Genomic DNA, 13,385 nt, shown 5'->3' on the forward strand with positions numbered 1-13,385 from the left:
TGTTGTTGCCGTGTAAATAATACATTTTATTCCCTTATACTTTCTAATTAGCTGCTGTTCGTAGTTTTAATAGATATATATAACTTTGTACCCATTTTGCTAAAGTATCTTGTTTGTATTAGTTTTTCAGTTGATGTCCTTGAATTTTCCAGGTAGGCTCTCTCATAAATATTTAAAATCTTCTAGTTTTTATATCTCATTCCTTTTTCTTCTGTTAAGTTTTTTTTTTTTTTTTTTGGTGGTTGGCTAGTAACAAGGATCAATAACACACTCTAACCAATTGCGCTCACTAGCCAGACCCCATTTCCCTTCTGTAAGTTTATAAGACAGTACTTCCAAAGCAATGTTAAACAGAAATAGTCACAGGGGCCATCCTTGCTACACACCTAATTAATGGGAATAATCTAGGTTTCTTCATTAAGCATGATTTTGGCTTTTGGACAAAGATGTGTAAATTGTGTCATGTTAAAGAAGTTGAATGTTTCAAAAAGTTTTGTCTGTGATTCTCTAACCTGGGAATTGATATTTCAGAGAGTTTCAGTCTGTGTATGAGCCTCTTCCTTTGCAGATGGTTTCTCTTCCCTTAGAGAAAAAAACAGTGTACGGATATCAAATAGTATATATGTTAACTTTAATTGCATTGTGAATCCATAGGTAACTTTGTACTGGTCAACAGCTTTATTGAACTTGACTCCCTAAGAAAACAAAGTACTTGAGCCAACAGCAGAAAGATCCTGTGTCCTCTCACTGGGTCCCTGGAGGTAACAGCCTTCAGTGAGAGGGCAAGTGGTCCTGCTTTAGTGGATAGGAGTGGGGAGGAGCTGTGCTATCAATATCTGCATCCTAGACTCAGACCATCAGGTAGGCCAGACTGAGACCCAAGCCCTAAGACCAGTAACAATAGCTTGCATTTTCTGAATACTTGCTAGGTACTACCTACTTGTTTAAGTAATAAATGATTTACTCCTCAGAACCATCCTCTGACGTGGGTACTATAATTTCCTCACAAATGATGAAACCAAGGCACAGAAATGTAACTTGCTCAAGGTCACATGCTGGTAGGTGATAGAGCTGAGGTTTAAAACTAGGCAGTTTGACTCCAGAGTCTATGTTCTTAACACTGTCTTCTAATTCCTCAGAGGAAAGAGTCTGGAGCCCTGAGCAAAGATCCAGGAGAAACCATGAATGTGGCCTCCATTACAAGTCACATCTATCCTAGGGAAAAGTGCTGAACTAGGAGAGACTACTCTAGAGCCCGGGATGGTTAACTGGAGGCTGGATGATTGGTGCTATTGCTGGCATTTTTATCCACACTCTTCTTTTTGTTTGTTTGCTGGCTCCTCCTCCTTGGAATGCCAAATGCATTGGTCTTGGACCTTCCTCATTCTTTATCTACACTCTCACATCCAGATCTTCACAATAATGAGTCCCTAATGTACACCTCCAGTTCAGATCTCTTCCCTGACCTTACTAGTATGTCCACCTCTCTACCCAATACCTCCACCAAGATACCTTACGGGCACCTCAAACTTAACTTTTTTTTGGTGTTGGGGGGGGCACTGGCTGGTACAGAGATCAAACCCTAGACCTTGATGTTACCTCAAACTTAACATGTCTAAGACAGAACTTGTTTCTGCCCCCACACAAACCTACTCCTCCCACAGACTTCTCCTTTGCAGTAAATTTAAGACACTTATTCAACAAATATTTATTAAGCACCTACTATAGCAGTGAACAAAATAGACAAAAACCCCTGCCCTCATAGAGCTTACATTCTACTGCTGGGGGACACAGGATAAACAGAAAAAATAAGTAAATTCCATCATATATTAGAAAATAGTATGGGCTAAGGAGAAAAACCGGGAAGGGGCAGGGAGTACAGGGGATAAGGATGGAAATTTTCAAAAGGGCAAGTGAGAGGAGCAGGAGATAAGGTCAGAGGGGTAACAGAAACTAGACCATGAGCTTTTATACCGAGGATGATAGAAGATTTTGAACAGAGGTGGGACATGAGTAGATTTCTATTTTAATAAGAATACCCCAGCTGCTATGAATAAATTGGAGGACGGGAAGTAAGGGACGAAAGCTGGGAGACCAGTTAGAGAGGTCTTACAATAGTCCAGGTAAGAGATAATGGATGAAGAGGATTTGGACTAGGAGACAGTGGAAGAGCTGGTAAGATAGGGTTAGATTCTGGATATATTCTGAAGGGAGGCTCTACCATCCACTCAGTTTCTTAGGCCAAAAATCTAGGTCTCATCCTTGATCATTCCTTTTCCCTTATCCCTGTCCCATATCCAATCCATCAGCAAGTCTTTGTGGTTCTATCTCCAAAATATACATCGAGGTCACTGTTTCTGTCCATCTTTGCTTACCTTGACAACCCAGCTAAGCCATCTGGGTTTACCTCTCACCTGGATTGTTGCATTGGCCTCTTACCTCATCTCTCTGCTTCCTCTTTTGACCCCCACGATTGGTTCTTAACAAGCAGCCAGAGGAATTATTTTAAAAATTGAATCATGTCATAGGATGCCCTTACTTGTAAACCTTTAAGAGCTCTCCAATGCACTAAGAATAAAAGCCAAAATCCATACTGTGAACTACAAGGGCTGACATGACCTGCTTGATGACTCTGTTCTCATCTCCTTCCCTCTTTTTCTTGATCACCTGCTCCAACCACCCTGGATTCCTTCCTGTTGCTCACATTCACCAAACCCCTTCCTGCTTCATAGCCAAGCTGTTCCCTCTGACTGGGTCATCTTACCCCAGCTCTTTGCATGACTGTTTCCTTATCGATCGTCAAATCTCAGCTCAATTGTCACCACTTCAGAGAAGACAGCCCTGATAACTCCCATATAGATATACAGATACTATATTATACATACTACATTATGTCTCATATAGACCACCATACTGTATATCAGAAAACTTACAGTCTTTCATGGTAGATAAAAATAGGTGCATACTCATTAAGCAAGTCCACAGGACAGTAAATGAGGTGGGCACTATCGAAGCAGAGAGCTATCATACAGCGTCAGTGCCAGAGGGGCCGGGCTCCTGTCTGACACTTAAATATTCTGGCAATGTCCAGGTGACTGGTGTGCTTGACACCTCTGTTGAAGGAGCCGCCCTAGCTCCTGGACAGCTTTGGAATTGGATCTTCCTTATTGTGTTGCTCTAGAGCTGCTCTACTTTTGTGTCCCTCAAAGGAAGCCTAAAACAAATAGAACCCCTCGTTTAGAGGACAGTATTTCTAGTTTTCCTCGGGCATCTCTCACAGCCCCGAACTCCCAACTTTTCCTGTAGGCTCGTTCTCCCGGCCCAAGATTTACTCCAGGGCACTCTCCTCTGAAGGTGCTTCCGTTGGTCTTCTTTCTTACCTCCCAGCGCCCACACTGTCCCCAGCTAACGGGGCCAACTGGGCATAGCTCCTTCTTCCAGGGTCTCTACCTTCTTCGGGACGCGGCCCATAATCCTCCACCCGCTCCTTAAGACGTTAATCTTCCTGCCCCTTCTGGACGCCACATCTCCCAGGTTAGAGGGAGCTCAACATTATCTCCCCGTCTTGTGCCTAGCACGGGGCCCGACCAAGTAGTTTCTCTAAAACCGCTGGTAGAATCAAACAATGCATAATTGGCCTCAGGAAACCCTCAAAGCCTCCTTCCTATACCTCCTGGGAATTCGAAGCCGAAATCCAGTCCACAGGCCCGCCCCGCCCTTGGTCGCCCCTCTCAGCGTCGCCTCAGCTCGCCCCGCTCGGTCTCCCCGCAAGTCTCGCATTTCCCTTTAATCGCTCCCTGAAGCTGAGTAACCTCTCTGGTGCCTATAATCCCTGACGTTTTCCTATATGCTGACCCAGTTAGGACAAGCTTTACTTTCACCTATTAGCAAAACGGTGACAACTTCGCTGACTTGATCACGCCCCTTACACTTACGTTCCCGGGACGAACCGGAAGAGATTGTGCAGCTCCCAGTTCGTAACCCGGAAGTAGATGCATTTCACGGAAGCCGGCTTTGGCCCTGCGGCTGCTGCCGTCGCCGCAGAGGAATTGTTGGAGCTGGCAGCCTAGGAATGGTGAGACCTGGCGGTTCGCCTCTGAGGGTTTTGAGCCGAGTTGGGGGTGAAATGGAGTTTCCAAGAGTGCCGCCTGGGACGACCCCCACTAACGATTGGGGCCCCGCCCCGGTAGCGCCCCGAAAATCTGCGCATGCGTGGGCTTAACCGGGCTAGAATCTGGCCGGAGCTGTTACGCATGCGCAAAGGTGGCGCGAAGAAGGTGGGGTGAGAATTGGTTTGGGAGTTGATCCCCCTACCCCTGCATCAGTCTGTGGGGCTTAAAACCAAGGTTGCGAGAACATCGGGGTTCACTTGATGCTCTGCTCTGAGTTGCAGAGCTGACTTCATCGCCACTTCTATCCTGAACCCCTGAAATAGACCTGGACCGATCTCCCACCTTGGGTGTGCAGTCGGGGGAGAACGAGGGGTGGAGGGTCTGTTTCAGTCGGCCCGCAGGTCTCTCCTCCAGTGTCAAGATTCCCAGCCGTATCCTATGGAGTGGCGCGAGGAGCCGCACCTGGGGGCAGGCCCGGGACTCTGTGCTAAGAGCCACTGTGGTCAGAAGGGGCGGGATCCGCAGCGGAGCGCCCCAGAAAGTCCAGTACTTGAGTCTTTGGGTGGGACGGGGGTTAGGAGCGGCCCACCAGGATGGTTGCTATTCACTTAGTTCCCAAACCGCATGTGTTAGCTTTCACAAACAAAAGTTACAAATGAATGGAAAAAAACAGATGGACTGGTTGGAGTTCTCTCTCTCTCTTCTTTTCCCTGCTTTGGCCTGGGAGGGGAAGGATAGTACTGCTGAACTGAGTGGGCAGGTGAAGAAAAGGAAAAGTGAGCCAAGAATACCTTGTCTCTTGCTAGTTTATAGTCAAGGCACTTAACCTAGGAGTTATGAGTTGATTTAGAAGGGTCAGTGAACCCCCTAAAATAGTATTTGTTTGTACATTTTTCTGGAGTTCATAGTTTTGTATTCTCAGAGGTGTCAGTAACCTTCACAATATTACTGGCTTATAAGGGAAATACTGGCAAAGTAGGGCCTTGTGCCTCTTTCCTCTAGTTTATGGGACCCTGGGGGACCTGAGGCAGTATAAGAAAATGGGGCTGGTCAGTTGGAAATCTGAGCCTCAGGGACCCTCATTTCTCCTTTGCAGAATCTCCTCTCAGCCTCTAAGCTCACCTGGTCAGAATCCTTGGATGAGCCTGTGGGACCCTTCCTCCTAGCCCTGTGGTTTGGAACCAGTGGCTTTGGGACTGTAAGAGGATGGACAAAGGTAGTATGAGGCCGGGCCAGCTCCCCAAATGCTTGGGCACCAAGCATCTGCTGATTCCACCCTGTGCCTGGCTGGCATGTGTGTCTTTTGGTCCTGGCTGGGCATTGCCACCTCCCCCTGGGCCAGCACCACCCATGTATCTGTCGGCAGAGCCACAATTGACTGACTTGCTGTTGAGCTGCTGCTCTTTGGCATGGCTGCATTTTGATGGCAGAGGGAGCAGTTATGCCCGGAGCCCGGTGTGTCGGCATCACCAGTCTGACCTGAGCTCCATGTGCTGCACGACATGACAGGTGGCACCGGGAGAACTGCCCAGCATGGAAGGTCTGGGCCAGGTCTGAGCCCAGATGGGATCTGGATGGCCAAGGAACTCCCACCTTAAAACCTCAAGTGTCAAGGATGCTTGGGAGGGGCCAAGAGGGCTGGCAGGGGGCGGGGGGATCAGGAGGGGTACCATGTGCAATGCTCTTCTAGGCACTTAGGAGGCCTGAGTTCACCATTTCTCTTTTCCTAGATTCTCAGGGGCTGCTAGATTCATCCCTGATGGCCTCAGGCACTGCCAGCCGCTCAGAGGATGAGGAGTCGCTGGCAGGGCAGAAGCGAGCCTCCTCCCAGGCCTTGGGCACCATCCCTAAGCGGAGAAGCTCCTCCAGGTAGTAAGAGTTGGAGGGCCAGGGACTGGGAAGGGGAAGAATGCCTGTGGGATTAGGTGCTACTTGCCTTCGCCTCTGTTGGGAATGTCTACCTGAGCCCCTCTGTGGCCTAAGCATTTGCAGAGCCTTGTGCTTTTCCTTTCCCTACCAAAACCCTCCCTGTGGGACTGAGGGCAGGAGTGGGAGATCTTAGATCTTTGACATGAAGTCCTGGTGGTGCAATCCCCTGTCATCTCGGAGGGCCGGAGTGTAGCAGTTCCATGTCCACTGAGCCCAGCTCTGGTGTGAAGTGAAAGTGGAGGGAGCAGTTTGCACTCTGCTGAAAACCTGTTGTTTTGGAGGCTGAGTGTATGAGAGTGGGTACCAGGGAGGGCAAGGAATACTCACTGGGTAGGACCCTCCGTAGGTTCATCAAGAGGAAGAAGTTTGATGATGAGCTGGTGGAGAGCAGCCTGGCGAAGTCCTCTACCCGGGCAAAGGGGGCCAGTGGGGTGGAACCAGGGCGCTGTTCAGGGAGTGAACCCTCCTCCAGTGAGAAGAAGAAGGTGAGAGACTGGGAGATGCAGGGAGTGTGGGGGCAGTGCCAGATTTCGTGTTTCCCCAGAACCTTTGCCAGCTGCCACGAGCCCTGCAGAGGAAGCTTGTGAGAGGACCAAGCTGCCCCAACCTCAGACACCTCCCTCCTGGGAGCCCATCTCTCCCTACTCCCCCTTTCTTGCTGCACCCCCCAACCCTGCCAGTGCATCCTGTATCACATTCTGTGTGGGAGGCATGGAGCATGCATCTATTCTGGGAGCAGACAGCCTGTTCCCAGCATTGCGGGGTATAAAAATAACCCCCAGGTGGCATTGCTCTGGCCCCAGACACTGCACCAGCCAGAGTGTTTTCCTGGTATCCTCCCCACCCACCCTCCACTCTAGGATTTGGGGTGCCACCAGCAAAGAGAAGACCCCACACTCTCAGGGACTATGTGGAAATAGTTCGGCAGGGAGGGGTTGGGGGGTGGTATTAGAAAGCTGAGCTCCCTGCCTGTTTTTCCTATTGTGGGCTGCAGTTGCCACAAAGAGTGTGAAGCTTTAGGCCTGAAGACTTGGCTGCCCTGATACTGGGTTTGAGCTCACACTGTTCTTGTCCCCTGCACAGGTATCCAAGGCCCCCAGCACTCCTGTACCACCCAGCCCAGCCCCAGCCCCTGGGCTCACCAAGCGTGTGAAGAAGAGCAAACAGCCACTTCAGGTGACCAAGGATCTGGGCCGCTGGAAGCCTGCGGATGACCTCCTGCTCATCAATGCTGTGTTGCAGGTAGTGCTTCCCACCACGGGTTTAGTGCCCCTTCCCTCCCCCAGCCTCCAGTTACCAGCTCCCAAACTAGCCCAGCAGGGCCCTTTATGTGGCAAGGGAAGGATTCTTCCCATCTCTAAGGATGGAGCAAATCCCTCTGGGGCCTTGCAGACTAATGACCTGACATCTGTTCATCTGGGCGTGAAGTTCAGCTGCCGCTTCACCCTTCGGGAAGTCCAGGAGCGCTGGTACGCCCTGCTGTACGATCCTGTCATCTCCAAGTGAGTGGGGCTGGCTCCAGCAGTGGGGAGGCACTGGGAACAACAGAATTTGGCTCCTGGAGCAGAGGGAATTGTTCCAGGGTCCACAGCAGGGGCCTGGGAGGCAAGGTTTCTGGGGCCTTGCATCCTCTGGGATGATACTGAGACCTGTCAGGCTTCAAAGGGAAGCTTCTTCCTGCCTCCAACTCTTCTGGTCCTGGCTTGATACGAGAAGCAAGGGAGTCTGAAAGCAGAGCAAGTATCATGAGGGAAACATCCAAATGAGTGCCAAGAACCCTGGTTCCCCACTGTGTGCATTGTGGTTTTGGGCAGGTCACCTCCCAACCTTTCCACACTGCCCCCACTCAGTATCTTCTAGCTCTAACAGCCAGGTTTCCAAATAAACCCATGCACACATACTCTTCCTCCTCCTCAGTCACTTGGTTTAATGTTGTCAGAGCTTGGGTGCATGCTTAACACTCATCTTCTCCTCCACAGCCCCCGGCACCACTTCAGCTGCAGCCACAGCCCTGAAACACCAGCAAATGGGCTGGGCTCAGCTTGGGAAAGAAGAGGTGGTGGGCAGTGGCTAGTGGGTGGCAGCTTTGGCCAAGTAGGGAGGAAGGGCTTGGGAGGAGCAGCAGCTGGTCTCAGGATCCACCTCAGGACTGGGCCTTTAGGGGACATAGGAGCCTCAGTCTCTTGAGTTGCCTGTTCGTTTGTTTGACAAACCCATGAGGCACAGATGCTGTGCTAAGCCTTGGGCTTTTCCTATTGTGGGCCTGGCCTCTAGGTTCTGGATCTCAAAGGCCTGCAGGTTTGGGGGGAGTAAGAACTCCAGATTGCTTGACACTCTCCCTTCAGCCATGCCCTCTGTCTCTCCCTGTGCCCAGGCTGGCCTGCCAGGCCATGAGGCAGCTGCACCCAGAGGCCATTGCAGCTATCCAAAGCAAGGCCCTGTTTAGCAAGGCTGAGGAGCAGCTGCTGAGCAAAGTGGGATCGGTAAGACTGAGGGCTGGGAAGGTTGAGGATCAGGGCAGGGTGAGAACTGGACCACCTGGAAAAGAACAGCTGTGGGGAGCCCCCCAGCCACTGTCTGCATGCACGCACACGCATGCATATCTGCAGGGGCCTTTATAACTGGCCTCAGGAGAAGCCAAGCTTGGCTCTCCCAGGCGACTCTGCTGCTTCTTCTAGCTCCTGAGGGGGACTGGGCAGTCGTGATAAGGCAGAGGCAGAAGTGAGAAAACTCAGACTCCTAGAGCATGTTTCTCATCCCCCAGACCAGCCAGCCCACCTTGGAGACCTTCCAGGACCTGCTGCATAGACACCCCGATGCCTTCTACCTGGCCCGTACTGCCAAGGCTCTGCAGGCCCACTGGCAACTCATGAAGCAGTATTACCTGCTGGAGGACCAGACAGGTAGTGCCCCAGGAGCTGGCAGTACTAGTGTGCATGGGTTTGGGGGTGTGAAATGCTCTAGGCACAGCTGACCTCAAATGCCCTGTAACAGATCCCTCAGTAGCCCCCAGTGTCTCTTTGCAACAAAAACTGTTTCCTTCCTTCCAGAGAGAAAGTAGCTGAAGAGGTCTTTGGCATCGTGGTAAGGGTAGCCAAAATTGCCTGGAATCCTAGACAAAAAGTCCAAATAGAGTTATCTGCCATTTCTTTTTTGTTTTTTCCTGACATATTTTACCATTACATAAACAGTACATTAATATATTCTTCATAGATAACATTCAAACATGAGAAAAATGTGGAAGTCCCCTCACTGCTCACCCTTCCCTTTGTTTGCCACCCGAGAGATAATAACGCTTTTTCTAAGCTCTTCTGCCTCCCACCAGGCAGTCGGTGCTCTCAGCTGCCCTCAGGCCGTTCACAGATTTCCAGTGGGACTTCACACCCAGTCCATCTGCCTTTCTCCTTTCCCAAGGGCCAAAGTGCTCTCTGCTTCTCCCCTCACCAACAAAATCTCACTCTCCTAGTGAGAAGTATTGGGAAGCAGTCTGATTAAACTGCAGGAACTTGATCATCACAAAGTGATGGTAGTGATGGTAGTCAACACTGTACCCCCAAAATATGTATAGTCAATTATGCTTCAAGAAAAAATTAATAAATAAAAATAAAAATAAATTCAAAGCCCCTGGTAAACAAACAAACAGACTTCAGGAACCCTTCAGGGAGATTGGTGATTCGGGTTACCATTTCCACAGAACAAGCACCATCTAGCTTCCTGGATGTTACTGCCCATTGCTTTTTGCATAGTTTTTCATACTGTTCTGAAAATGACGCTTTGGCTGTGCCCTTCACCTCCCTACTATGCGCCTGCACCATTTGGTTAGGAATAGATTTTAGAAAATCTGCTTATCAGAGGGAGGCCCTGTCTTTCCTTCCTAAGGACCTCTGATTTTAGTGGTCCAGGGCAGCCCTCTTTATTCCTGCACCTTCCAAAATTCTGCTGCTTCTTCAGACTCAGATATCATAGTTTGCACAGAGAGACGAGCCAGTGGATAAAGTATATTTTTACTGCTAAAGCCAGCTTTTTTGTCACTGTTTTGAAATTTATTTTGTGTAAACTTGTTAACTGAAAACCTTATCTTAAAGGTTTTTTTCCTTCAAGAGTCTTTATATGTGGGGAGTTTATTTCTCCTTTGCTCTTTAGAGCTAGGAGTGCCTGGGAACAGGCAATGTACACTGCTAGCTGTTGAGTCAGTTGAACAATAGATTGGGGGAATTTCAGGCAGTTCTGGCAGAGGAGGAGCTTGTTGGGGGTGACACACCAACCCCTCGTCTCCTCACAGTCTGACCAAAGAGAGCAGAGGAAAGGAGTACTCATGGCTCCCACGCAGCCCCTCCCTTCCTCAGCCAGCATTGCGTGGCCACCAGCAGACACTGCAGTCCTGGGAACAGTTGGCCTAATGGCAGAAGTTCTCAAAGTTTTGGGGCTCTGATCCCTTTTTTACATTTTGAACAGAAAAAGAACTGAAAAACTTTCATGAAACAATATCTTGAACATATCTAGTGGATTCTGATATTCTACTTCATTTTCTGAAAAAATGAAACTAAATTTCATGACCCATTAGCAGGTCATGATCCACAGATTGAAAAACACTGGCTTCAGATGGGGCAGCTCCTCACTAGCACATACTTTCTAAGTGGGCCTTGACGGGCATGTGCTTCTGAGCCCCTCATGGAGTGTGGCAGGAGGTGCTGGAGAGCAGAGGACATGGGGGAAGAAGTTTGGATTTGGAATCAAGAGAGCAGGACTTGAATCCTGGCTCTGTCTCAAACTAGGGGCAAAAAATTTAACCCACCCTCTTGTCCCTGTTTCCTCATCCGTGGAATGGAGCTGACAGTAGTGCCTTCCCTATTAGTTCAAGGCTACATAATCGAGAGCCTTTTGCATGTTGAAAGCCCATGCAAAAGATCGGTTTTAGTTTCCTTCCCTTTCGAGAACCACTTTTCCCCTGAGCCCAAGAATGCTTTGTGCCAAGTTAGAGCACAGCCCAGTCTGGCATGTGCTCCCTCACCTGTCCTGACCTCTCTCCCAGGCTCACTTTTCTGCTCAGCAGCCTGGGCTTGAGGAGGGCCCTTGGTGCTCACCCCTCCTCTCGTTTGTTCAGTGCAGCCGCTGCCCAAGGGGGACCAAGTGCTGAACTTCTCCGATGCAGAGGACCTGATTGATGACAGCAAGCTTAAGTGAGTGGCAGGGGCGGAGAGAGCAGAGTCTCCAGCCCAGCCCAGACTCAACCCTGGGCTCCAGTTGTAGCTGTTGGTGCTTGGCCCTCCCCGCTGAGCCCCCTCCCTTCCCACTGGGGCCCTCTTATGCTCAACTGCCTTACCCTTGTCCCCACTCCTGTCCCAGGGAAGGCCAGGGCTAGAAAAACAGCCTTCTAGGCTGCTGGCTGAAGGGGCTCAGGAATATCCTAATGAGCCAATAGCTGGTGAGCTACAAGTGGAGCCTAATTCATCCTTCTCACCCTCAGGGACATGCGGGATGAGGTTCTGGAACATGGTAAGCGTGCCCCAGTCAGGGCAGTAAGGGAATGGAAGCCCCTACCGGAATGGAGAGGACCAGTAAAAGGTGCTGGTGGCCTTGGAGTGTTCCTCCTTACCATCCCACCTTACCCCAGAGCTGACAGTGGCTGACCGGCGCCAGAAGCGAGAGATTCGGCAGCTGGAACAGGAACTGCATAAGTGGCAGGTGCTAGTAGACAGCATCACAGGTGAGGAGGCGGGGGACCAGAGGCACGCTCTGAACTGAATGTCCTTTGCCGCACCCTGAGCCTGTTGTTGCCCAGCTGGGTATCTTCCTTTCCCAGGCCCGACTTCTTTCTCTCAAAGGCCTTGCCCTGGTTCCCTGCCTTCCACTCTGGCCCTCAGGGTGGGCTCTTCCTAACACTGTTCTTCCCCCCAGGCATGAGCTCCCCCGACTTTGACAACCAGACACTGGCAGTGCTGCGGGGCCGCATGGTGCGGTACCTGATGCGCTCACGCGAGGTGAGGCAGGCCCTCCCCCGCCCCACCCTTTCCCGGTGTAGTCCTTGACTTCTCAACTCTCCCTGGCCTGCGTGGACTCCCCCTCCCCATTCCTCAGGTCCCAGCCCTCACCTGCCCCATTTCCCCAGATCACCCTGGGCAGAGCAACCAAGGATAATCAGATTGACGTGGACCTGTCTCTGGAGGGTCCGGCCTGGAAGATCTCCCGGAAGCAAGGTAACCGCACCCCCCTACCCCCCACCCCGCTACAGCAGGAAGCAGTGTGAGGATGTGTCTCTCAGCCCCTCGCTGCCCTTTCTGGCTCTGAGGCTTCTGTCTGTGGGAACACACATGGACCAGCTGAGGCAGGAGCTGACGGAGCGGCGTTTCAAGATCTCTAACTTGGGAGTCCTAGGTGCCTTCTAGCTCCTGTCCCCAGGAGGCAGAGATGGGACATGGAGGCTCCTGGCTCTCTCCTGGCCTTCCCACATCCCGTCTTCCCCTTTTCCCTCTCTACTACTGCAGGGGTCATCAAGCTGAAGAACAACGGCGATTTCTTCATTGCCAATGAGGGCCGGCGGCCCATCTACATTGATGGACGGCCTGTGCTGTGTGGCTCCAAATGGCGCCTCAGCAACAATTCTGTGGTGGAGGTGAGCTGGGAGGGAGGTGGGAGGCCATGATGAGACCTGGGGGGTGGTGAGCATGTATGTGGGCCTGGCTCCTGGTCCCAGCTCTGTCCTGAGCCGCCTTTCTCTCCCACCCAGATCGCCAGCCTGCGATTTGTCTTCCTCATCAACCAGGATCTCATTGCCCTCATCCGGGCCGAGGCTGCCAAGATCACACCGCAGTGACGAGTGGTAGCAGGACCCCTGGGCGCTCTCTGGCCTCAGTTTTCCCTGCCATTCCAGCCCCTGGAGCTGGAAACTCAGGCTCCTGGAAAAACCTTCTGCCTAGAGAGGGCAGTGGGAGGCCCAGCTGCTGGCCCATTGATTTGAGCCTTTGAGGGAGGGTGGGACTGGCCATTGGGAAGCCAGTAGAGGTTCCTAGAGCCAGAGCCCTCTCCCCCCGTGGCCCCTCCCACTCTTCCCCCCAGATTGCCACCTTCACTCCTGTGTCTCCAGCTGATTAGCTTCAGACTTTTCCTTTATTGTTTTTCTTTTGTAAATAAGAAGCACCAAGTTCCAAAGTAGTTTCTTTTATTACTTTTTTAATATAAAAAATGGGACAGGTAGAGGTGGGTGCACATGCAGGGGATGGCAGAACCCCTCCTTGTCCTCAGGCCTCTGCCCACCAGCCTGCAAAGGGAGATGAAGAGGTCAGAGCAGCAGGCTGAGGGGCCCCAGGAGTGGATTCCTAGCCCTGGGGCCTTCCCCTGAGGCTC

General features: G+C 51.1%; 1 protein-coding gene across 4 annotated transcripts; it reads left to right on the forward strand.

Annotated features, from left to right (window-relative positions):
* The first annotated feature begins 3,989 nt into the window (after positions 1-3,989).
* On the forward strand, positions 3,990-13,193 carry MCRS1 (microspherule protein 1). 4 transcript variants are annotated; one of them, XM_063075196.1, is made up of 15 exons: positions 3,990-4,075; positions 5,209-5,328; positions 5,843-5,981; positions 6,388-6,526; positions 7,125-7,283; positions 7,434-7,543; positions 8,416-8,524; positions 8,806-8,944; positions 11,146-11,221; positions 11,509-11,537; positions 11,656-11,748; positions 11,940-12,022; positions 12,151-12,238; positions 12,527-12,654; positions 12,769-13,193. In XM_063075196.1, exons 2-15 carry the CDS (start codon positions 5,319-5,321, stop codon positions 12,853-12,855), a joined length of 1,389 nt encoding a protein of 462 aa, XP_062931266.1. In that variant the 5' UTR covers positions 3,990-4,075; positions 5,209-5,318; the 3' UTR covers positions 12,856-13,193. The 4 variants fall into 4 exon arrangements, with proteins under 4 accessions (XP_062931266.1, XP_062931268.1, XP_062931267.1 ...); XM_063075198.1 differs by having other exon boundaries at positions 7,470-7,543; XM_063075197.1 differs by lacking the exon at positions 3,990-4,075 and adding an exon at positions 4,264-4,282.
* Positions 13,194-13,385: the final 192 nt, after the last annotated feature.

This window comes from Cynocephalus volans, chromosome 12 (genome assembly GCF_027409185.1).
Source record: "Cynocephalus volans isolate mCynVol1 chromosome 12, mCynVol1.pri, whole genome shotgun sequence".
NCBI lineage: Eukaryota > Metazoa > Chordata > Mammalia > Dermoptera > Cynocephalidae > Cynocephalus > Cynocephalus volans.